Source organism: Panthera uncia (genome assembly GCF_023721935.1).
Source record: "Panthera uncia isolate 11264 chromosome B2 unlocalized genomic scaffold, Puncia_PCG_1.0 HiC_scaffold_24, whole genome shotgun sequence".
Taxonomy (NCBI): Eukaryota; Metazoa; Chordata; class Mammalia; order Carnivora; family Felidae; genus Panthera; species Panthera uncia.
In genome coordinates, this window is record NW_026057580.1 from 82,171,052 (window position 1) to 82,194,585 (window position 23,534).

Genomic DNA, 23,534 nt, shown 5'->3' on the forward strand with positions numbered 1-23,534 from the left:
AAGGAGTTCTGGTAAGGATTTAATAAATGAATCCACGTAGTGCTTTGTTAGCTAACTGGCACAAAGCAAGCCCTTGATAAATGGCAGCTATTCCAACCATTAATGTATTTTCTGGATAGGAAGTCCCCCCCCCCCCCCCCCAAATTGCATGTTACACTGCTGTTGAATTCCTTAAAGAGCTCACTAGATGATTGATCAATGGATTGGAGATGGATGTAAAGTAATATCTGATGGCAAATCTCAGCACAGCAAGTTTTGCGCTCTGATTCAATAAGGGCCCCACCTTGTTAACCTTTATTCACTAAAAGGAGCTTTGTTTTATTCTTACCTGTAATACAGCGACTAAAAGAAAATCACTATTTTAAGGCTGTCTTGCATTTCCTTCTTAAACATTATTGTTGTTTACTGATTGAATATTCAATATTTAGATGCAAGTTTCTTTTATTTTGACAAGGTCTTTCAGGGAAGAATGTAACAATACGAGTCTAAAAACAGTTAAAGGACACCTCAATTGTAATATCCTTAAATATTTATGGTAGCCTGTAGAAAAGTAACTGTATCCTATTTTTCTCTTTCAGAAGGAAAGTAGCAGGAAGGAATCAGGGCACAATCTTTCACTGCAAGTATTTAATCTGGATAAATCTGAGTTAGCTAGCAGTGTTCATGTGCCATAGGTTACTCTGAAGTCAGTGAAGCTGAAAATCTCATGTTTAGAAAATTCTCTTAATCCTTAAGAGTATAACCCTATGCTTATTTTAATAATGACATGGCAGATTTTAAAACAAATCTGTAAATATTGATGTGTAAGTCACGGCATAATTCCGTAAATTCTCCACAAAATAGACAGTGAACATGTTCTTTCATCTAAATTGGGTCATTTTAAATAAACCCAAGTAACCTATAGAAAACTATGAGTTTCCTGAAGGCCAAGTTAACAGTCGTGACAATGCTCATCCAGTGGCATAAAGACTTATGCAGAGAAACAATGAATATCAAAAATTCCACTTAGAAGGACAAATTTTCCTGGAATTTTTCTTCTACTACAATGTTTTTGATTCAAATTAGTGATGACAACTAAAACAAGGAAGAAACTTGATTGGATCAATCTAATGAATTACAGATCTGAACATGTCATTTCTCTTAACCTCCAGTAACTCTCAAATGACTTCAAGACACCCAGCTTGGCAGGCAAGCTTTTCCATGGTTTGGATACAACCTAATTCATTTCCCCCAACACAACTCTCTCCCTTCTACCCACCTTTCCTCCATATCCTACACTCCAGCTAAGGATCACCTCTTTTCCTAAGATTCACCTGCTTCTTCAGCTTCCGTGTATCTTTGCAAATGCTGATCCCTCCCCAAGAAAGTGTATTTAAGATTGTAGCTATTCCAGACATCCTTCAAAACTTTGCTCAAATGCCACTTTTTCTCTTATTCCCATGATTGTACCAAGGGATAGATAAGGGATTAGACAATCCTCCTCATGATGTTTGACAGCAATACAAAGACATCCCAATAAACATAATCTCTAAATGAAAATCGTGCTTATTATGTAAGTGGAAATTGAAGACAAATATCCTTGGGTCACCCCCACCCTTCCAACATCATTGCTTCCCTCTAATTCTACCCCAAAATTTTGGAACTACCACTCATGAAATCTCCCTTTAAAAACGAATTTTCATTGGGGTGCCTGTGTGACTCAGCTGGTTAAACGTTTTCAACCCTGGATTTTGGCTCAGATCATGATCTCATGATCTCACAGTTCTGAAATTGAGCCTGAGTGGGGCTAACATCAGGGAACCTGCTTGGTATATTCTTTCTCTCCCTCTCTCTCTCTCTCTGCCCCTCTCCTGCTCGTGTGAGTGCTCTCTCTCTCTCCTTCTCTCTCAAAATAAATAAATAAATAAATAAATAAATAAATAAATAAACTGTAAAAAAAGAAAAAAGGAAAAGAAAAATGAATTTTTTGCTTTATGTCCATAGCATGCAATTTTTTTTTTTTTACTTTGGCCTTAAATAAATCCCATCTTGTGTAACAGTTCTTTGTGTTTAGACTCCTATATTATTTCTCCTGCTATTTCCTGAGAGTGGAAATTAAGTCTTATTCACCAGGTATTACCCACACTGCTTAACAGGGAGCACTGCTCAAAGTAGGTATTCAGTACATCAGTGGCCTGGAAATGAGAACGAATTTAAGACAGGCACAGTCTGAAAAATCAGGCAGGATTAATGAGTGAGTCTTATTACTTTCAAGTATACAAACTAACAATTCTGTCAGTGATCTCTGTTCACAATCTCTTTGGTTTCATTTTTAGATAATTCCCCCGCCCCCACAGTTCTGTTTACTTAGCCCCCACTCTGATGTTCCCAACATATTAGTTCTCAAACTACATTTTTGAATGAGAACAGTATTTCACTGCAAAAATCAAAGTATGGACATTCTTTTCCCAATTCATACAAACACATTAAATCATCGTTGGATTTTTTTCAATTTTAAATTTTGTTCACACCTTTGTTATCACAACTAGTATCATGCAAACAAATATAGTCAGTTTATCAATATTTCATGGGTTCACACAAGCAGAGCATGATTTCTCAGGTGTTTCACCTGAACACCAGAAAAAAATCACTCTCCCAACCTTTTAATATAACAATCTTATTCCCCTTGCACCAAGAGCTTCAAAATACAAAAGTCTGCTTTTCTAAGAGACTTAGAAAATACACAAAAAAATACACAATAGAATAGACAAAAGACAAGGTATTTCAGTATCTAAAATAAAATAAAATAAACTTGAATACAATGATTGCAATTTTCATAAATAAAGAAAATAAACTTACAAAATTTGTAAATTGGTTTACAAATGGTGGTTTAATTATACAATGCTGCACTTTCCTGACTTGAATATCTGCTCTATGCCAGATATTACCATAGCCTTTTATTTACTAACAATCAAGTCATGTCCATTTAAAAACTTTTAATTACTTTGTGCTTTTTATATCAATCTGCATATAGACACTTCTATCTACTTGTAAATAGGTATACGTGTTAAGTACCCATAAACAACGTTTGTATGGGTCTTCTATTTCCTATTCATATTTTGACCTATTTTCAGACATTATGAATGTTCCTGTTGAGACTATTCTAGCAAAATCTTGATAGCGAGCGCTGACAAGTAAATCCTACAACGCTGTGAGTTTTGATTCATGCATGATTCAATGAAGCCCTCGAATTCTCAGATTAAAAGTGCTATGGAAACACCTTTCTTACATATTCAAGATGCACCTTTCTTACATAGTCAAGGCACAGTACACAGCCTCTCTGCATGCTGCAGCTGAGCGTGATTGCTCTCTACCAAGCACCGTGACATTTTGTTTCCAAACAGGTTGTGTTGCACCAATGAATGCCAAAGTCCTAAAAGAACTGTTATTTTCTTTAAAGTATTCACTTCCTAGAAGTGGAATGAGCTATTACTTGAAACCAAAATCTATCTCTAAAAACTATATCTCCAATTCTTACATTACTACATTGAATTATTTTGAAAGCTAAAGGCAGAAATTTTTTTTTAAACTTCTGTGCTTTGCCTTTCAACCAATAGATACCCAGAATTACTTAAATTCTGGGTAACCAGAATCTGCTAAAACCAATACAGCCCTGTCTTGGGGGGGAAAAACTTGTTATTTTTCTATGTTTCTCATAAAGTATGCACTTCAATAGGTTTGCAAAGCATGAAGGTCCAAAAATAGCCTGCTATTTTTTTTTCCACAGAAAATCTAAAATTAGCAAGTTCTTATTTCCAACCTAGGAGAGTTCTCCTCTCCATAAAGTCATCTATCAATTTTTAAATAAGCAGATAAGGGCATAAATATGCACACATCTAATAAAATGTTCCAATAAAAATGTTAAGAAAATATAGGTGTTCATTTGCATTCTAGTGGGAAATAATTTTACTCTTATATTTTTCCACAGAAATTGATATTTCAGAAACATGCAGAGTTTCTTTCTTTCACTTTCATCAAATAATGCCAACCAACCAGATCCACGAATCTTTGATATATTTTTTTTTCTAAAACTGAAAGCAGAAACTTTACTGTGGAGAATCCAGATTTTTGAAACTCTTTGAGGCACAGGTCCTATTAATGGCAATTATTTACTCTTGAGAGCTTAGTAGATGGCTTATTGGGCTATTAGTAGATAAACTATTGTCTTCATTTTTTGCATAATATGAATGTTATTGTTCATTTTATAATTAATATAATACTTGGAAGAGAATTTTAGACAAAGTATAATTGTTTTAAATAAAATTTTTTAAGTCTGTGAACACAGCAATCATGTAGTTCTTTTAGAATTCAGCTGCTGGATAAAGTTTTTCTTTATTGAAAAACAGATGTGCTTCCTCTTTTCTGGTTACAAGAATTAGAAAACACTATGTTTCTCTTTCTGACTTGGCTGCCAGGAAGCTCTGGGCTAAACTAAGGTCCCATTAACAGTAAATGCTTTCCTGGTGTTTAAATTCATGGTTGTTTATTTCTAGTTACTTATGCCAATGTATTTAAATTCTATATATATGGAAAGGAGTAGGGAGTTCTTTGGTTTTTCAAAAAGGATTTCATCTCAAACCATTTATTGTACACCCAGTATGTGTCAGGCCATACTCTAGAGGATGGGCATGCAATTAGTTAAAAGGTTTCTTCCATGAGAGAAGTGAATATATCCTTACTAACTCTATCCTTAAAAAGGAAAAAAAAATATCTCGCAGTCAAACCAACTTCAAGAAAACAGAAATTTAAAAGAATTTCCTTGAAAGAAAAGCCTGCCCAACATCAATTTAGTCCTCACAAAGAAGAAGTTGATAAGAGTGGGTGAAGTTATCTTTTGACTGTTGCTTACAGGGATATGGAAAACTAGTTACTTAATTATACAACCTTCTCCTCAAGGGTCTAGCAATAAAACCAGCCTCTATTCCTGGGCATGTTCTAAGAACTAATAACACCATTCCTGAAATAAAAGCTTTTAAATAAATAACCCCTTAATAACAAATCAATTTAAACATTCTAACTTCTAAGGAAGGGGGCTTTGGGTATAAGATTTCCTACCTCAGAGTTTTTGATGTAACAAATAAGTAAGTAGCACTACTTGGGACAAGCCAAGAAATATGATGTACTTTATGTGGCTAGGCAAAAATAATTGTTAGCTAGTAAAGCATTTCCCTTTTATCAATGACTTCAAGGTTGGTGGGCCTAAATTGGCACTTGCTTTCAGCTTTGTTTTACTTTAGTGTCTTCCTAACATGTGTTCTGTCTTACATGACCCTCGGTTGGCCTGCCTTCTGCCAGCCTGATGTTGAGAAAGGTATTAAAATTTACAAGGATCTTGCCCTTGGCCTCCACTCTCAGGGGGCAGCTTTTTCACACACTTTAAAGCATTGCCAGCTCACAATAGCCCTGTAGTCAGGGAGGGCAGCCCAACAAAGCTGCCCACAGATGCACGTGCTGGTCACCTGCCCCAGCAATTGCAAATAGACTACCACTTCTCAGCAACCTGTTTATCTTCCCTTTGCAAGAGAAAGCTGTGTAAATAATTATAATACGTATTTCAGATAGGGCAAAAAATTAGACTGCTCAATTTGAACTCTGTGCACTTAGGTTTCTCAGACTAACATAAAAGTCTTTACATAACAGAACTGCCTGCAATCTCACTGAGAACTAAATTAAACATTTTTTTTAAATGGTGCCATGCCTTGGTGACTTAAGAGAAGCCAAACATTGGAATGGCAGATACTTTTTAAGTAATTGTAAGGAGCACCTCAAAGGATTCAAAGAAGTCACAAATACCAAAACATGTGACAAGTGATTTTGAAACATTAGAGTGCTCTAATGAACAAAAAAGCAGACCAAGAAGATTTTTTTTTTTTTTTAATTCCCAGGTTCCTTTCCAAAATACTGCCAGGAGAATTTCAGAATTACAGCAAAGCAATCACTTCATTAATTTGTGCAAGAAAACTCAAATTTTGTGGGACAAGATAAAACTAGGTCAATACCACCAAACTTATTAATACAAATACAAAAATTGTAATTTAAACAGCTGTAAAATTAAATGGGTGGGAGAAGAACTGGGGAAGGGGATCAGGGCCATTGAGTCTGAGGTTTCCAGATCTTGGCTTTCGATATCTCACTCTCATGTCTTTAAGTGAGCTAAATCACATAAGCACAAAACATGAGCTAGATGACCAATTTCGGGAAGACGGCAGATTCTCCCCTCCTCCATTCCCTTTAGATCCGTCGCTCTGGGCTTTCTCTCCTAATGGCATTTCGTTTCTAGGAAAGTCCTTCATATCTTTGGGTCTCATTATCTCATTGTACAAATCTCTGAAAAGGAAAGAACCGCGGTTTGCTCTGCAATCGGACATCTTTTCTTCTGTCCCGGCTCTTAGTAAGCCTTCAACCAACTTTCGCTGAAAAGCATGTAGCGGAGGGGCGTTGAGGCTTGAAATCCCGCCGCTCTCTCATTCTCTTTTCTTTCTCTCCGCACTGGCCACCCCTCCAGCCCCCTCCAGCCCCCGACAATCCACAACCGTTCCTAAGCAAACTGGGGAGTTTTAAAGAGTTTCCTCCTGTTTCCTCCTCTGACCTGAGAATCACTTTCAGTGGAAGACAGATCAGGCAAGACGCCTAACCAGGAGATAGTCAAATAGGATACTTGAGGGAAATAAAAGACCTGATTGAAAAATCCCATGCTTCCTAATTACTATTAAGTATTTTGCATATAAGTGAGCATATAATGCTTATGACAGTGTTAAAAACACCGAGGTCTTTTGTCTTAAGCATTCTTGTTTATTTAAAAGACTTATACAGCGCTTACCATGTGCCAGCGGTTTCCCAAAAGATTTTAATACATGACTCTCTTTGTAAAAAAAAAAATATATATATATATAATAATAATAATCGGCATTAAATCCGCGTGTGCTTTTCCGTGCTGTATTTTTCTTTATAACACGTTAGAACAGTTAAGTCTTCAAAGGCAAATATGGAAAAACTATATATAAGTAGTTGCTACTTTATTGCAAGCAAACCATTTTCCTCTTTGCAATTTTTCACAATTATAGTAATCAAATGCACTAATATAGTGAGAATGAACTCTATTTTTTTTCAGTGACTATCTCAGGTTTTGCCTCTGGCGTTTAGAAGCGCGGGATTACTTGCTCTTGTGGCAAACGTTAATTGCACCTGTAGGCATTTGTTTTTAGAAAGACGTGCAGCCCTCTCTGAAAGTTGTGAAGGTTGAGTTCGCGCCAGGCCTGCTGGAGCGCATTCACCTGTGGCCTGAGCGGACAGGTCATTGGCACATCCTCCTTGGATGCGGGGCGGACAACACGCGCGTCGGGCTCAGCCCCGCAGGCCTGCGGGGATCTGGAGCTGAGTGGCGTAGGGGAGGTCCGAGAACCCGAGGGATGCGGGCGGGCTCAGCTGCATTCGGCGTGCCCAGCTACTCAGCCACTGCAGACCAGCACAGGCCCAGAGACCCGCGCGGATTGGGCTCCCACCCTGAGGCCGACGGCCGAATTGGTTGGGGGGGGGGGTCATCGCCCCCCACCCCCGCGTCCCGGGCGTCCTGAGCTGACCTGGTCCAGCCCACCAGGGCCCGCTCGGCCCCCGCCGACTGTGTATTTTGCCTGGGGTTAAGTTTCAGAAGTCAGGATGAAACGTTTTGGATTTCTGTTCACACGGTTATTGCAGGCACCGCGGTGGGGACCGCACAAAAGAAACGAGGGCGTGTGGGGAAGGGGTTTTGTGTTTTAATGAGGGCTTAACACGCTGGCTGCACGTCCTTCCCGCTCTCCCCCGCCCAACCCCCGCCCGGGCCCAGTCTTTTCCCGTCGCATCCTTTCCTCTCCTCCTCCCCGCCCGCGCCGGTCTTGTGTGGGGACAGAATGGAGTGTCAAAGGGACGCCCTAATCAGATCCCTAGAAAATCAGGAATCCGTCCGTGGCGGAGGGTTGTGATGAATGACAGACGCCCCTTTCTCAGAGCCGTTTCTCCACTAAGCACGGAGCTGTCCCGGAGCAAGAAGCCTCCGGCTCGCCCGCGACCAACCCGCCGCCCGCCTCCCGGTACCGCGGCGCCGGGGCGGGCGAGCCGACGCCGCCTCTCGCTCTGGGTCTGCCCAGCTCCTGCCCTCGCGGAGGCACGTCGGCGTAGCCTCTCCAAGCCCCGCAACACAGGGGAAGAGCCGCTTAAAAACATGTTTTCCAAGCACTTCTGTAGTTTTTACAACCCACGTTGTCTAATGCACTGAACACAGGACACGAATTCGTCCTTTAGAAAACAAACTGATTTTCCAAGCTTGGTTTTTTCACGTTCGGGATTCTAATGAACTCTGCCGCTGCGACGGCACACACCTAGGGGAGCGGAGAACTGCCATCATCCGGGTAATCCAAGCCCGAAAACCTCGAAGTTGAAAAACTACTAAAAGTGTGTCCTGAAATACCTGCACCATTGCTCTAGTCTTTCCCGCCGCCGGAGGAGACACAACTCCGGCTCACAGTCTACTCAGCGGGGTCTACTACCCAAGGCCCCTGTGGCCAAATGGAAATAACTGATTTAGAGCAAAGCGAACGTCACATGGTAGCCGACCTCAGACCCTCCGACAGCCAGCGGTTAAGTACCTGGTCAGGGAAACTCACGTCCTTATCTGTCCACAGCCCAGAGGCCGCGGAAGCAGCCTCGAGAGTTGCCAGGGAGAAAAGCAACTTTCATTTAAGGTTTTCTAAAACCCCAGAGGGCAAATGTGACCGTCAGGGTCAGCCAGTCAGCAGTTTTGGTCCAGACGAGGGACGGCCGAGTGGGGCGGTTCGGTTAAGCCACGGCGCCTCCCAACGTCACTACACGCTCGCTCACACTCAGCCACGCGCTTGGAGTTATTCTTTAAACACAAGACAGAAACTTCACCGTCAGACTGTGGGGGGGTGAGGAGGAGGGCCGAAACCCGAGGTCCGGAGCCCGCCCCTCAGCGGCCTTCTCTCGCCGCGCTCGCGCCCACGTCCGCGTGCTGCCCTAGCGGGAGCTATGAACCTCACGCTCTGGCTCGCCGCTGCCTCTCCCGCCCGCGCGCAGCTCCCGGACCCCAGGTGCGCGGCCGCGTTCCCACGCCTCTGCAGAAGCCTCCGCCGCGAGCATTGGCGAGCGCGGCCCCGCCCCTCCGCCCCAACCAATCGTGGGCCACGCCGACCCCGAGGAGGCGGAACCCGGCGGGGCGGCCGGGGCCTGCGCGCGGGAGGCGGGCGAGGTGGCCCCGCCCGCGCGGAGGGGCGTGGCCGGCGCCGGTTCTTGCGGCCGAGCTCGGCTGCGGCGTGGGAAAGAGCCGCGAGGAGCCGACCGCGCCGCCGCGGGAGCCGCGCCTGCCCGGGCCCAGAGAGGGAGGGAGGAAGGGAGGAGGCAGGCAGGGAGGGCGCTGCGCCCCGCTCGGCGTCGGTGGCTCGGGCTGGGCTGTGCCCAGCGCCGTCTTCGCCGCGATGAAGCGCCCTTGCGAGGAGACGACCTCCGAGAGCGACATGGACGAGACCATCGACGTGGGGAGCGAGAACAATTACTCGGGGTGAGCGCGGGCTCGACGGGAACTGCCCGGAGCCCGAGGCGTCGGGGAGCTTTGTGCGCGAGCGGCTCCTTGGAAATCCCAAGGCTCCTCTCCGCGGCGTCCTAACATAGCGGGGAAAGTTTTGCCCGGGAAATTTTGAGCGGTGGGCGCTCGCGGAGCGTGCGTTGCGGTGGGGCGGGGGATGTCGGCTTTCACACCAGGGGTGGGGCGGAGAGGAAAGGGGACGCGACTGAAAGACTGCGCAGGAGTTGGCGAGGGAGGGTCCCAGGCTGTCAGCGTTAGGCAAGCGGACCTGCTGGCGACGGGCGACGCCCCCGCCTCTGAAACTGTGGGAGCACTTTAAGGATGGGCCAGGTGAAGAGCAAAACAGATTGAATTTTTTTTTTTAAGTTTTCAAGAGCCTAAAATGATGACTTGCCTTTTGGAGACATTAAAGTAGTTTGCGATGTTAAGGCTAAGGAGGTTAAGCTTTCCGTTGGCCGTGTGTGAGTGGGTTTACGGGAGAGTGAGTGACGGATCGTTTCGGGCGTAGATCATCTCTTCGACTGCTTGCTGTTAAGTCTGGAAAAGATCGGAGTCGTGATCACAGAAGCCAGACCTCCACTTTCCAGTGACAGAGGGAGATTACCGAGGCATTTTAGTGCCAAGGCGGGTCAAATGATAATTGCTTCTAATTGGCATCCCCACAAGCTCCTTAATTATTTATCTGCAGCTGTCACTCAAAGAGCAAAATTCTTCCTACCTTTGGAATACTGGTTTTCTTTCCACATCGTTATTCTCGTAAGCACAAGCCAAAGCGTGAAATCAGCAACAGCAAAGATATTTACAGGAAGCGTTTGCAAAGTATCTTTTAATTATTTTTAAAGCGTGTGTCGTCTTAAAAAAATGAGATCTGAAAAACAGAAGAAGCCTTGTGAAAGATGAAACCAGTTGAGATGGGGTGGGACTGAGGGAGACAGTTAATTCAGAAATAAGATCCAGAAGTGAGAAGGTGAGGTAATAAGAACCTGGTGTGTGCAACATTTCTAAAATGAAAGAGAGCAAATAACAGGAACCTGGAGAATTCGAGAACATAAAGAAGCATAGTATCCACGAATTATGAAGAGAGACATGTACAAACTAGAAAGCATCATAAAAGTTATAGGTGATAATTGATTGAACTTTCAGTATAAAATATCTTTTCATTAGTAAACTCAAGATTGATTGCAGCCCCTATAGAGATTTAAGCTTAGCTTGAAGACGAGGGGATACTCACCTACAGTTTCGTTTTCAAACTAAAACATTTACCTAGTAGTTGATGTAATTTTAATTTCCCTATCAGTGCCGTATTTAGTTTGGGGCATTCTTTTGGAAGATTAGTATACAAAACATTACATTTTTTTTTTCTGTTGTGAGATATGTCTAATTGAAGTTTTGAGATAGTAAGATAACTTCTGTTTATTTTGAAGATTGCATCTAGGGACAACAGTTTGACATGTGATGACCTTATATCTGTTTGATAGTGGTGCTAAACATGGCTTTTATTTTAAAATTGCTTTGCTTTGCTTAGTGGGTCTGACGAGGAGGGTGCAGGAAGGATGCTATTAGAGATTAGCTGATTTTCAAGAAACATTTTTGAGTGGCACCAGGAAGTACTAATTTCTAACTTCTCATTCTGTCTGCCTGTAATTTTTTCACTGCAAGACTTAAAAGTTGAGAGATGTTTTTGTCAATGGATTTGGCGTCTGGATTACTTGTTAAAAAAAAAAAGGCATGGAAAGAGATATAAGGGCTGAAAACAAAGTATGTTAAGAGAAAAGTAAGAATTAAGAATAAAATAATATAGACCTGAGCTGTGCAGTCGCTCAATATTTAATGGGTGCTATGAAGTACCCAGAAGAAACCATTGTTATGTTAATGCAGCACCTGATGTACTGTTCCTGTTTCACAGGCAAAGTACTAGCTCTGTGATTAGATCGAATTCCCCAACAACAACATCTCAGATTATGGCAAGAAAGAAAAGGAGAGGGGTATGTGATTTTTTTTTTCTTTTTAGTTCATGTGATTCAGACTAATGTATAACAGTGGTGTTCTTCCATTAAGAGTAATTTTATCATTTGTGTATTCATAAATTTTTGTTGTTGTGTTGCTTTCTTTGGGATAGATAATAGAGAAAAGGCGTCGAGATCGGATAAATAACAGTTTATCGGAGTTGAGACGACTGGTGCCAACTGCTTTTGAGAAACAAGTAAGCAACCCTCACCCCTGACCACCCCACCAAAAGACTCAGAAAATCTGATTCTCTCATCTGGGAATGTGGGTTCTTGTTAAAGCTCATTAAAATAATGGTGTATGTGCCCTGATCTGGCACAGAGCAGCTATTTCAATAAAATGCTTTGTTGTGGCAAAACTATTAAAAACATAATCCATCATGAAGTTGAAAAACATTTCCATTCTTCAGCTTATTTTCCCTTAAGGGTAACAGTGTTCATGCTTTCTCTGTTCTTTCTATGAAGACCAGTAGTGGTTTTGTTCAAAACCCAGCTGTATGTCGTACTCTTTAAATACACACACACACACACACACACACACATATATATATATCACAAAATTTCACTTTTTTGTAAACTGCTAAAAAAAAAAAAAAGAAGCGCTTTTTATTTTAAAAATAACAAAAGTCCAGGAAGTAACATTTCTAGCTCTAGTTCCTGAATGGTAATACTAATACAATTTATTTACCAAATCACTTAGTTTCATTTTTAATCCCTAGATTAATAGAGTGGTGTTCTATTTGGGGCATCTCTTTGGAAGTTTGATAAAAATAAAACTAGCCAACAATTCCCTCTTTCAGAATTCAAGTATTCCTTTACCAAAAAAAAAAATAATAATAAAATAAATTTTTTTTTTTTTGCATACTTAGAAAAGGAGGAAGCCAAATGTTTAAATCTTCCTTTGTTTTCTTGGAAAAGTTTTATATCTCTTGCCACAATGGCTAATGGCACAGATTTCTAAGAGCATCTTTCAAAGAATATGGCATCATACACTGTTGGAAATACTTTCAATTTAATTCGAATAGCATATAAGACAGCAGTTGTTTGTTTATGTCATTTTTTTGTTTACTTCATGAACTACAAACATTATACAGCAAGCCCTACAAAAGCCCTTGGCAATTATCCAGAAACTGCAATTTTGTTATTACTTTCACTGAAACTCCTGTACATCTTGATGGAAAAAGTGAATATTGACAGAAGTGCAAGATGTAACAGGCTCTTGATTATACATTTGTGAGAGAAAAAAAAGATACCTATATGCTGAAACCGACTTTGGTAAGCTAAATGTAACGTGGAAATTGTAGTTTTGATTAGTAACATTTTCAATGATAATAGGCTGAAAATGAAAACATCAGTAATCACTGTTTTCACTTTGGGTACCAAAATGTCTGCAGTTATTTGGTGAGTATTTTTCCCATCAGTTTGTTAGATTTTTTTTTCTTAAATGTCGACTTAAACCTTAAAAGCTAACCTCAGTTGTTTGGCAGTTAGTTACCATAAACACAGGCTTTCCCATTTGCCAGGCTTGGCTACCAACCCTGGCGAGCTGGCCCTGTTACGGTGTGATTAGAAGAGTGTTCTTTCTAGCGGTTTCAATGACTCTGGCACTCTCACCATGTACAGGGTGCTGATAATTTTCACAAAAAAGTAGAGCATAGGAACTTGAAGAAAACTTCAGTTTCCTTTTGAGAAAGACACATTGATTTAATTATTTAGTTTTTCCAGGAAATTAGAAGCTACCCAGAGTCCTCTGAGGCAGTTCAAGGTGGCACATTTTGTGTTTTGGTTGGTTTCTAGAGGTTGCCTTATTTTGAAAAGTAGAACGTATAAATATATTCCCAAGGCATTTTATTAAGAACTGTTCTAAAGGGTTCAAATAATCTTTAAGCATTTCTGATGCTTACTAGGTAGGAGTAAATTATGCTTTCTTGTTTATGAACTTGGCATTCACAGTGACACCTGCTGGTAATTTTTGGAAAAAAAAAAAAAACCAAAAAACCTTAAGTCTTCCCTTTTTTGTTTTTGGTTCTCCTTACCAGGGGTGTATCTTAAAGGCTTACTAGGACTTTTTATTTTTGAAAAATCTAATTTGCTAAGATCCTATTTCCTTAACCTTCAGAGTTGGATTCAGCTGATCTAGACTGTTGAATGTCCCCCAATATAGGGTAGAGATTGGATACAAGATTTGACATTTTTGCAGTGTAATAGTTTTAGTGGAGTAATCTTAGGAATATAGTTTAATCATATGATTAAAAAATTATTTGTTATGCCTTTTAGTCTTTAAATGATAAATTGGCAAATATCTGTCATTAGGTATGATGTAATAATTATTGTTTGCATGTAAAGTTTGCAAAGAATTCAGATTTTTCTATGAAAAAAATTAAATTTAGACTTTTCTAGTGAGAAGAAAAATTGAAAATCCAGTGTAAAATGTTCCAAGTCAGTTTCCATAAGACTTATAAGACTTCATGATTTGTTTATGCAGGGATCTGCAAAGTTAGAGAAAGCCGAAATACTGCAAATGACAGTAGATCATTTAAAGATGCTTCAGGCAACTGGGGGTAAAGGTAAGTAGGTGACTTCATTTTTACCCCCTTTCCGCCTTTCTCTTTTCATTCCCCTCCCCTAAGGTTATAGGAAAGTCATAGTTGAACAGTTCTTTAACAAGCTGAGATAGGAGGTCCCAGATTAAAGCTGTAGAAATCAATGCTAATGGCAGGATTGAACTCGTGGGAAAGAACTTCTGGAACAAAAGAAGCACTTGACCCTGGGCTTGTGTTTGCTTTCATAATACTGTGGGAGTAAAGCTTCATTCACAGCAGCCTGGTCAGAGATTTGTTTGGGACCTCAGAAGCACATGCTGGAATCTGTACAGAAAGACAAAACAAACACACAAACATCCAAACATAAACAGGAGGTTAAAGGCAATCTTTTTCTCTTGTTCTTTCCCTTCCCCCAGACTCCATTAGATCAAGGCTGGGACTCAATACAGTACAACTATTTCAAAGGAATTGACTTAAGAATTATTTTCATTGTTTTCAGATTTTGCTTGGTCTTGGGTTTGGACCAGACAGAACATTTGAAGTGTAGGTAGTAATTCTCTGGACTGGAAACTACTAATGGAGCAGTCATTCCTGCAGAGAGCAAACAGGAATAGGTGCCCCCGGCCCAGTGCCCTGGAGAGATATCTTCTGTATTAGAATCATCCAGAGGTCAGGGATGGACCCTCATGTTATATTGAAAATAGACTTGAGATCCTGAAAGCTGTAATAACTTATTCACATTTTATTATCCTTCTTCTCACATGTTACTGAGACTTGATTTTGCCCTTTTGTATTGTTTTTAGCCTTCAAGCAAGCCTTTGCTATTCACCTTAACCGAGAGTATTTTTGTTACTCAGTACATTTGACAACTGGGTTGGGAGAGGGTACCACCAGGGGCTAAGTGCTTCCCTCCATCCTGGAGGCTTCTCTGCTCAGCATTAGCTTTTTATCACATAGTATCACAGTTTTCCCTAGATCAGAGCAGAGCCAAAGCATTGGAGGGAAGTAGCTATTTACCAATTGGTATAGAAGTACTTCAGTACTTAACTCCAGTATGGCCATACTGCTGAAGCCCTTTATTTATTTATTTTTTAATTTTTAAAAATATTTATTTATTTTTGAGAGAGAGACAGAATGTGAGTAGGTTACGGGCAGAGAGAGAGGGAGACACAGAAGCAGAAGCAGGCTCCAGGCTCTGAGCCGTCAGCACAGAGCCTGATGCGGGGCTCGAACTCACAAGCTGTGAGATCACGACCTGAGCCGAAGTCAGATGCTCAACCGACTGAGCCACCCAGGCGCCCCTGAAGCCCTTTAGAACATCAGCCCTGGGGGTGCCTGGATGACTCAGCTGGTTAAGTGTCCAACTCTTGGTTTTGGCTTGGGTCCTGATCTCACAGTACATGGGTTCAAGCCCCACATTGGGCTCCTCACTGATGGTGTGGAAGCTGCCTAGGATTCTCTCTCTCCCTCTCTTTCTGCCCCTCCCCTGTTTGTTCGTTCATTTTCTCTCTCTCTCTCTCTCTCTCTCAAAATAAGTAAACTGAAAAAACAAAACATCAGCACTGGCCTTCACAATCTTTTAGGTGGGAAGTAAACACTTTAAAGAGAAGCCCACCTTCTCTAGAAACCATCCTGCATGGGTATGGAATTGTGATTTCTAATCATTAAAATGTAACCCTCAGAATAGGATGTAAAAGTTCTTACATAATAGAGGAGAACTGGATGAAATCGTAGAAGCCAGTGATCCAGCCCAGCTTGGCTGCTGCTTGACCTTTAACCCAAGGCAGAAGTGCTCTGCAGTACTGTGAGGCCTACACTAGCACTCTGAGCTCTAAAGCACTTTCAGCCCCATGATTTTGTCTCTGCACCTGCTACTTCAGATGTAGAAGACTAGTTGAGTTAGTGATGGTGCAGGAACAGCTTTTTGATTGCTCTGCCTCCCTTGGTGTTGTTCACCACAAGGCCAAGAATTCTTATCAGGGTTTCAAATATTTGGCATGAGCTATACTTCTAAAGAGTAATATTGTTCTTATGCCTTATTATAAAAACTAAGTTCCATTCTTGGTTGCTATTCTTGGCTACCTGAACAGTCCTAAAATTCATCCCAGAATAGTTTATGAACAGACATTTCCAAGCAAGCTCCACACAAGTTGCCTGACTGCCAAGTCATTAGAGAGGTCATCCCATAGGAGAAAATGTGGGCCTTAAACAGGAGGGGCGGGCAATGTGAGCTCATATCATCAAAGACTCACAACTGCTGTAGGGGCCTCCCAGTGGTGAAGGGCATAGACTCTGCAGTTGGGTTGCCTGGTTTCAAATCCTTGATCTGCCATATATTAGCTCTGTGACCCTAGGTAAACTACTAACCCTCGCTGAGCCCGTTTTCTCATCTGCAAAATGATGATAGCCATAGTGTCTACCTCACAAGGTTGTTGTGAGTTTATTCACTCAAAGCTGCATAACAGTGATGGCATGAAGGAAGTGGTGTGGAATGGCTCCGTGTGCTTTTATTATTGGCCCAATATCTATTCCCAGGAGACAGCTGTTGGTTGCCATTTCCCTCTGCATTCAGCAACATAATAGGAATTACACAATTGATACTCCTCAATATGCAACAGAGAACTCAGCCACGTATAACAACATACAGCTGGCAAACCACAGCTTTCAATCATCTTGTACCCGCTCATGAAAATTCTTGGAAGCTCTTGGGGCTCCAATTATGTTGTTCCATTCTTTATAGTCTATCTTGGTATTGAGGTAGCTTCTAGAGAGAATTTAGTAGAGGAACCTAAATTTCTAGATCCCTCTGCATTTCTGGACTCTGACTTCTGTTGATTTCCTCCCTCCTTACCTCATGAAAATTAGAAGCCTGCAATGCCCCGCAAAGAACCTTGAGGGTCCTCATGTGAAATCTGTCCACGGAGGCGTCGTCTTCAGGAAGAGCTTTCCCTCTTAATCCCAGGGACTTTGTTGCTAACTAAGCTGAAGTTCTGGGATGCTAACTATTTTTGTTGCTGATCTCCCACATTTCATGATATTCTCTTGTATCTGCTTTGTGCTGTTATTTTTACTGTTTTCATGGTGTATCTTTTTGCCTCAGATGTGTTTTTGGGACTTCCAAATTTCTGTTGATATTCTAACTTTATTTAGGACTGTGAATATTGTGAATACTATTTTCCAAATGCTTTGATTACAGAATAAGATGGTTTAATTTTTAGTGGATGATAAATGAAACAGGTAATACTTTGATCTACAGAAACATGAAAAAGAGAATATAAATGCCTTAGACGAAAATAACTTTGTGGTATTTCTCATTTAGATATACCCATATCCCAAAACTGAGTAAATTTTTAATTTGAAAATAGCTAAAAAAAAAAAAAAAAGTTACAAATGAGAAAGAATCTGAAAAAAGATGCATTTGTACATATTAGAGGTCACCCATTCAAAGTGGTGACATTTCCCCAATTGTCTGATTATTCTATCCTAAATTGGCACTATTAATAAAAATACTTTATTATTTTCTGTCCAGTGTATTATCAGTGGATAAAAAGGGATTCTTCTAAATGTGACCCAGCTCCAGCCATTTTTACGGTAGTGACCTTCGATGTGGGCTGTGCATGCATACACACTGAAAAATTAATGCACATCTTTTTCCTGGGTAGATGCCAGGAAAATGTAAGCTAACCACTGAAGGAAATATATATTTAAATTTAAGAAAAGCAAAGAGGTATAGTAATCTCTTATCAGTAAAGCAGCCTGATATTGCATGATAGAAAAGTAAGATCTTCAAATTAGTAACCAAGATTTTTAAAAAGTCATTTTGTTTTCATCAAATCTTTTTGTTACAAACTAATGACAAGATGTTTTCACTTTGAAAAAAAAAAGTCAAAAAACATTGTTGAGTTTATTAAGAAATTCTAGCATATTTTTAAAGAAGGTCTTCAAGCTGCTAAGATACATTTCATATCTCTGTGACAAATGCCAAGAGTGAGGATGTTTCAGATAAACCCTTTAATCTCCACCTCATGTGACAGAGACAAAGAGACTGAAACTCGGTACTTCCATGCAAAAGTTTACGAGGGAATTTCACTATCCCACTGTACAAAAGGAGAGACATCCCCTCCTGGTTTTTTATGGAAGTGTTTGAAACACGGATGTTCTTAATTTTTTTCCCCACCGTAGTATTTGGTTGCAAGAACAACTGTAGCATATAGCATTGCCAGCCTTGTCACACATGTGAATTGCAAAGTGTACTTTCTTCTGCAGAAGTTACAACCATAAATAACTGGCAACATTTTGAGAAAGGGTCGTCATCCCGCTTGAATCTTCTGCAGCACCGAGAGGAGCACAGTTGGTGTTTACTCACAGTAATCGTGCCGTTTTCTCTCACTCCCTGCCCTGGCCCCCACTTCACTCAAACCCCCTTCTAGGCTACTTTGACGCACATGCTCTTGCCATGGACTTCATGAGCATTGGATTCCGGGAGTGCTTAACGGAGGTGGCCAGGTATCTGAGCTCCGTGGAGGGCCTGGACTCCTCGGATCCCCTGCGGGTACGACTGGTCTCTCATCTCAGCACGTGCGCCTCGCAGCGGGAGGCGGCGGCCATGACGTCCTCACTGGCCCACCACCATCACCCCCTGCACCCGCACCACTGGGCGGCGGCCTTCCACCATCTCCCCGCTGCCCTGCTCCAACCCAACGGACTCCACGCCTCCGAGTCAACGCCTTGTCGCCTCTCCACGGCTTCAGAAGTGCCTCCTGCCCACGGCTCCGCCCTGCTCACGGCCACGTTTGCCCACGCCGATTCTGCCCTTCGGATGCCGTCAACGGGCAGCGTTGCCCCCTGCGTGCCACCTCTGTCCACCTCTCTCTTGTCCCTCTCGGCCACTGTCCACGCAGCCGCTGCAGCAGCCACCGCAGCCGCGCACAGCTTCCCTCTGTCCTTCGCGGGGGCCTTCCCCATGCTCCCCCCGAACGCAGCTGCAGCAGTGGCAGCCGCCACCGCCATCAGCCCGCCCCTAACGGTGTCAGCCACCTCCAGCCCTCAGCAGACAAGCGGCGGAACAAACAGTAAACCTTACCGACCCTGGGGGACAGAAGTGGGAGCTTTTTAAGTTTGCATTGAACTTTTTGCAATAGTAACTGAATGTCCTTCATTTCAGAGTCAGCTTAAACCTCTGCACCCTGAAAGTAGCCATACAGATGTCTACAGATCCACAAAGGAACAATAAAGCTATTTGAGACACAAACCTCACAAGTGGAAATGTGGTATTATCTTTTCTCTCTTGTTTTGTTTAAGGCAGCTTGGTAACTGACATCAGCAACTTTTGAAAACTTCACACTTGTTTTCATTTAGAAGTTTCCTGGGAAATATATGGACTGTACCATCCAGGAGTGCATCAGTATGTCTGAATTGGGGAAGAAAAAAAAAAAAAAACCAAAACCCTGACTGGATTCTCTTGAAACTAGATGGAAAAAAAATATTTGTGTTTCATAAGTGCCTGAGCTAGTAAAGTTTTCTTGTGAACAGATTAACATTGCACAAGTAAAGAAGATCATAGAGGTTAGGTTAAGACAGGAAAGGGACAGAAGTCTTGCATTAGGCTGCAGACATTTTAATAAAATGCCAGCGAAGAGTACTCTGTTGAAACCAAGAGGTTTTGTTGGCCAAAAGGATTGCTGAAAATAATTTTCAAGTTGAAAGACCTAGTTTTATCTTAGTTTTCTTTCTTTGTACAGACTTGCCTGCCAAATGGTGACATTTAGCAATGCATTGGTATAAGCAATTATTCCATCAGTGCTCAGATTAACAGCCATTTCTGCCCTGCCTGCAAGCCCCCAGGCACTTTTTTTTTCCATGGCTCAAAATTTGGTGCTTCTTTATGTAAAACCATACATAGAGTGCACCTAGAAGCACTTGCCTGCCATGTGCCCCCCAGAAGCTATTTGATTCATGCCAACTTGAAAACTCTCCAGTGTCTAAAAGTTTAGGTTAATTTATTGTTTCATTTGGACTGTTTTTACGTATTTATCCTCTTCATTTTGTCCTGATAATGTGTAATACCTATTCTTGTCGCCCTTTGGGAAAAGCTGCATTTCTGGAGGTGACGAGACAGGGAGAGAGCATTGGGAAGAGAAAAGCCACGATTTTTAAATGCTCTTTGTCAAGCTCATGATTGCATTTGATCCCAAATCAAGATGAATGTATGCAGTGGGATGTACATAAATTATTTTTTGTTCATGCCTAGACTAGTGCTGCATAACGGTGTTTTTTTTTTTATTTTTAATGACAAAATAATCTCTTAATACATTGAAATTGAGCACGTGAGATTTTATGTTTGAAAGGTAAAAACACAGCATGTATTATTACGCACTTCATTTCTCTGCTGTGTGGAGAAAGCAATAAACATGAGAATGTTAAACATTATACAAAATTATACTTTTAAATATTTGTTTTAAAATTATTGTACCTAGTCCTTTTTGCATTACTTTGTAACCTTTTTCTATGCAAAAGTCTAAATATCACTAATTAAATGAAGTCCTTTTTTTGACTATTTCTATGTGGATGAGTTGCTTTGCAGAATGGAAAGTTGACATGAATTTCAAGCAAGGCCTTCCTTCACTAACAATTTAAGCCGTGGCTTTTCTTTTTCACTTTCAGAGTCATTTAATATAATTCACAGCTTGCCTGAAAATAGTGTTTATCTGAGCTTGTATATCAATTCAGCATAGGCGGGTTTGACATTATTTGGAGACAGGAAGTGATCAGTTTTCTCTGCCTTTTATTCTTAACCGTGGTTCTTAGAAAAGTGCAAATACAAGAGCTCCAAATAATAGTACATTGAACCTGGGATAATAAGCTAGAATGTGTCATACATCTTGTAACTCAAAAACATTTGTAGAGGGTTTTTAAAACATCACCTGTATATGTGATAAGCATATACATGCTTCCTGATGAGAAATCCTCTGTACCTACCTCAAAGAAACTTTCTTTTGATGCTATAGAAATTGTGCACATATCCCTCCTTCAATAAAGCCTAGAAGAGATTATTTCAGTTCCTGAAGCTATTGGGCCAAACGTAAGAATTTTTAAAAAAAGAATGTTTTTATTCATGTCAGTTATGCTATTAAGGGGAAAAGTGTGAGGTTTCTAACATTATTTTAGTTTTGAAAAATTAAGTATATAGTTTTTCTAATTTCTGTCTGTATGTGGGTAAAATATGAGCAAAACCAGATCACTTTGTTCCTCCTGTCTATAAGTTCTGTGATCATTGCATCTTCTATTAGCTCTGATGGAGTTAAGTAGCAAATAAGGACATGGACTTAGTAGTATTTGAAGTTTGCTTTTGAGTCATGATTTGTGGACAATAGGCATAGAAGTAATTCTTATTTTAAGATCTAGTAGCTGATTCTGTGCCTGTTGTAATGTCAGCATTCAAAGAATTTCTTTTCCTTTTTTGGAATGTAAACCATTTTAGAGATCAGGAATTTTTATTTTTAATTTGGATTAAATAGTTTAAGATAAATCCACTTTCTTCCTCCTTTCCTCCCTTTCTTGTCCTTTTTGGTTTTTCCTTACATTTTTTTTCCTTCCCTGTTACATATGGGCTGTTATTTTTCCAATTAATTGATTAAAATATTTGCAAAACAACTTGCGACATAGTTGCTAAGGGGTGTCATAGTTCCTAAAGGTGATCGTTGTCTATAATTTTGGTCATTTGAAGTTAATTGGTCCTTGATAAGTGTTTCACATCATTAGCTATTGACATCACATTTTGCTGTGTTAAAAAACAAAATTCAACTAAGTAAATTTAAAGATCAAATTGGCTTTATTCAACCACTCATGAAACGGGCAGAATCCCATCTAGCAGATAGAAAGGAGCTCCAAGAAGGTATACAAAATGAAAGGCTTTTATAGGCAGAAGGGGGCTGCAAAAGGAAGTTTCTAACAAAGAGTGAATTGTTTCGGGCAAGGTCACCTTCCTTTGGGGAAAGGGTGGCGGTCTGTCATGCAGATGGCCTCACTGGTACTGATTGGTTAATTCCAGATTGACTGGTTAAAGGTCACTGCAGTTTGGTTAGATATTAAGTCTTGGTTGCCTATGTGGGTCTTGCACAAGTGACTCCATTTTGAGCCTGATGTTTCTTTTTAACAACTGTTTCCCATCTCTGATACAATGTTCTGTGAAAGTGGTGTTCTGCCTTTAAGTGTGGTAGCTTTCATGTTTGCTCCCAAAACAGAAAAAAAAAAAAAAAAAAAATTTTTATGGTCCAGGAGGAAAATAACTTTTAAAGTTTGATTTATTAGTGGCTTTTAATTATGTAAAAGTTAATCCCAAAATTAATTCAAGGGATTTTTCATAGGATAAAAGGAAAATGGTGACATTATTAGAAATCTGGTTTTCCCCAAATGTTAAAAGCTGTATGTATGCCCAATGTCAGAAAACGATTAAAGAAAACAATTTAAGTGATACAAACTTTATTTAACACTTCATGAGGCAGTCTCCTTTTGGAGAACTGCAAAATGGGGCAAAAGGAAGATTTTATAGAATAAAGAATAAAGAACAGGGAAGAGAAAAATGGAAAATATCTGGTTGGCAGGGTTACATAATCAACCTTGTTTAGGGTGAGAAGGCCCAGAGTCGGCTTGGCATCGGGGGATTATCTGGATATACCACACCTCTAGTCAAGTGGAACGTTTAAAGGCACTCAAAAGTTATCTGAAGGTCGATCTGCTCATGTAGCACTTGGGTAGGAGTAGCTCCGTTTTGGGCCTAGAAATATAGTTCAACAGTAATTAAAACACACTTTTGTATTTCCCATCAGTGAGCCAGAAGTTATTTATTGAATAACTACTGTGTACCCTGTCTGTACATGTTAAGTTTCGAATGACATGTGGGTAGCACACGCTAATGTGATTCTATAGCCTGACAATTATAGGTGTGACTGTCACTCTAGCTATTCACAAGGACCCTCAAAATAAGGAAGTGCCATGAGAGTGAGACAAGAGGTTTCTGAGAACTCGTTGGAGAGGATTTTTGGTCTCATTGGGATATTGTACTGTTACAAACATGATAATTCATCATAATTTGAATAAATCTGAGGGACTTTTAAAGTAATGTTCAAACATTATGACAGGCAGGGATACTCACCACTATACTAACGAGGAGGATGTTTTGTTCAAACATTAAAAAAGGCCAAATGTGCTCTAATGACCCACATGTACATATGATAATGTATCATAAATCTTAAGTCTTTGGGGTTATCTTCTTTTTATAATCAACTTGTTCCTTTTCCAATCATTACGTCATTAGGTCACATCACACAGCAATTTCCATAAGTAAGACCATCAATTACAAGAGACAGT

General features: G+C 40.7%; 1 protein-coding gene and 1 long non-coding RNA gene across 2 annotated transcripts in view; one reads left to right on the forward strand and one right to left on the reverse strand.

Moving 5' to 3' along the window:
* Window positions 1-9,098, reverse strand: part of LOC125938891 (uncharacterized) — a 132,600-nt gene extending 123,502 nt beyond the window's left edge. Inside the window, exon 1 of the long non-coding RNA XR_007462853.1 lies at window positions 8,664-9,098. This is a non-coding gene — a long non-coding RNA (uncharacterized LOC125938891). The remainder of the gene's footprint in view (window positions 1-8,663) is intronic.
* Window positions 9,099-9,290: 192 nt separating this feature from the next.
* HEY2 (hes related family bHLH transcription factor with YRPW motif 2) lies at window positions 9,291-22,817 on the forward strand. The gene is made up of 5 exons (XM_049654315.1): window positions 9,291-9,592; window positions 11,523-11,601; window positions 11,736-11,819; window positions 14,108-14,189; window positions 18,596-22,817. Exons 1-5 carry the CDS (start codon window positions 9,510-9,512, stop codon window positions 19,279-19,281), a joined length of 1,014 nt encoding a protein of 337 aa, XP_049510272.1. The 5' UTR covers window positions 9,291-9,509; the 3' UTR covers window positions 19,282-22,817.
* The last annotated feature ends 717 nt before the right edge of the window (window positions 22,818-23,534 follow it).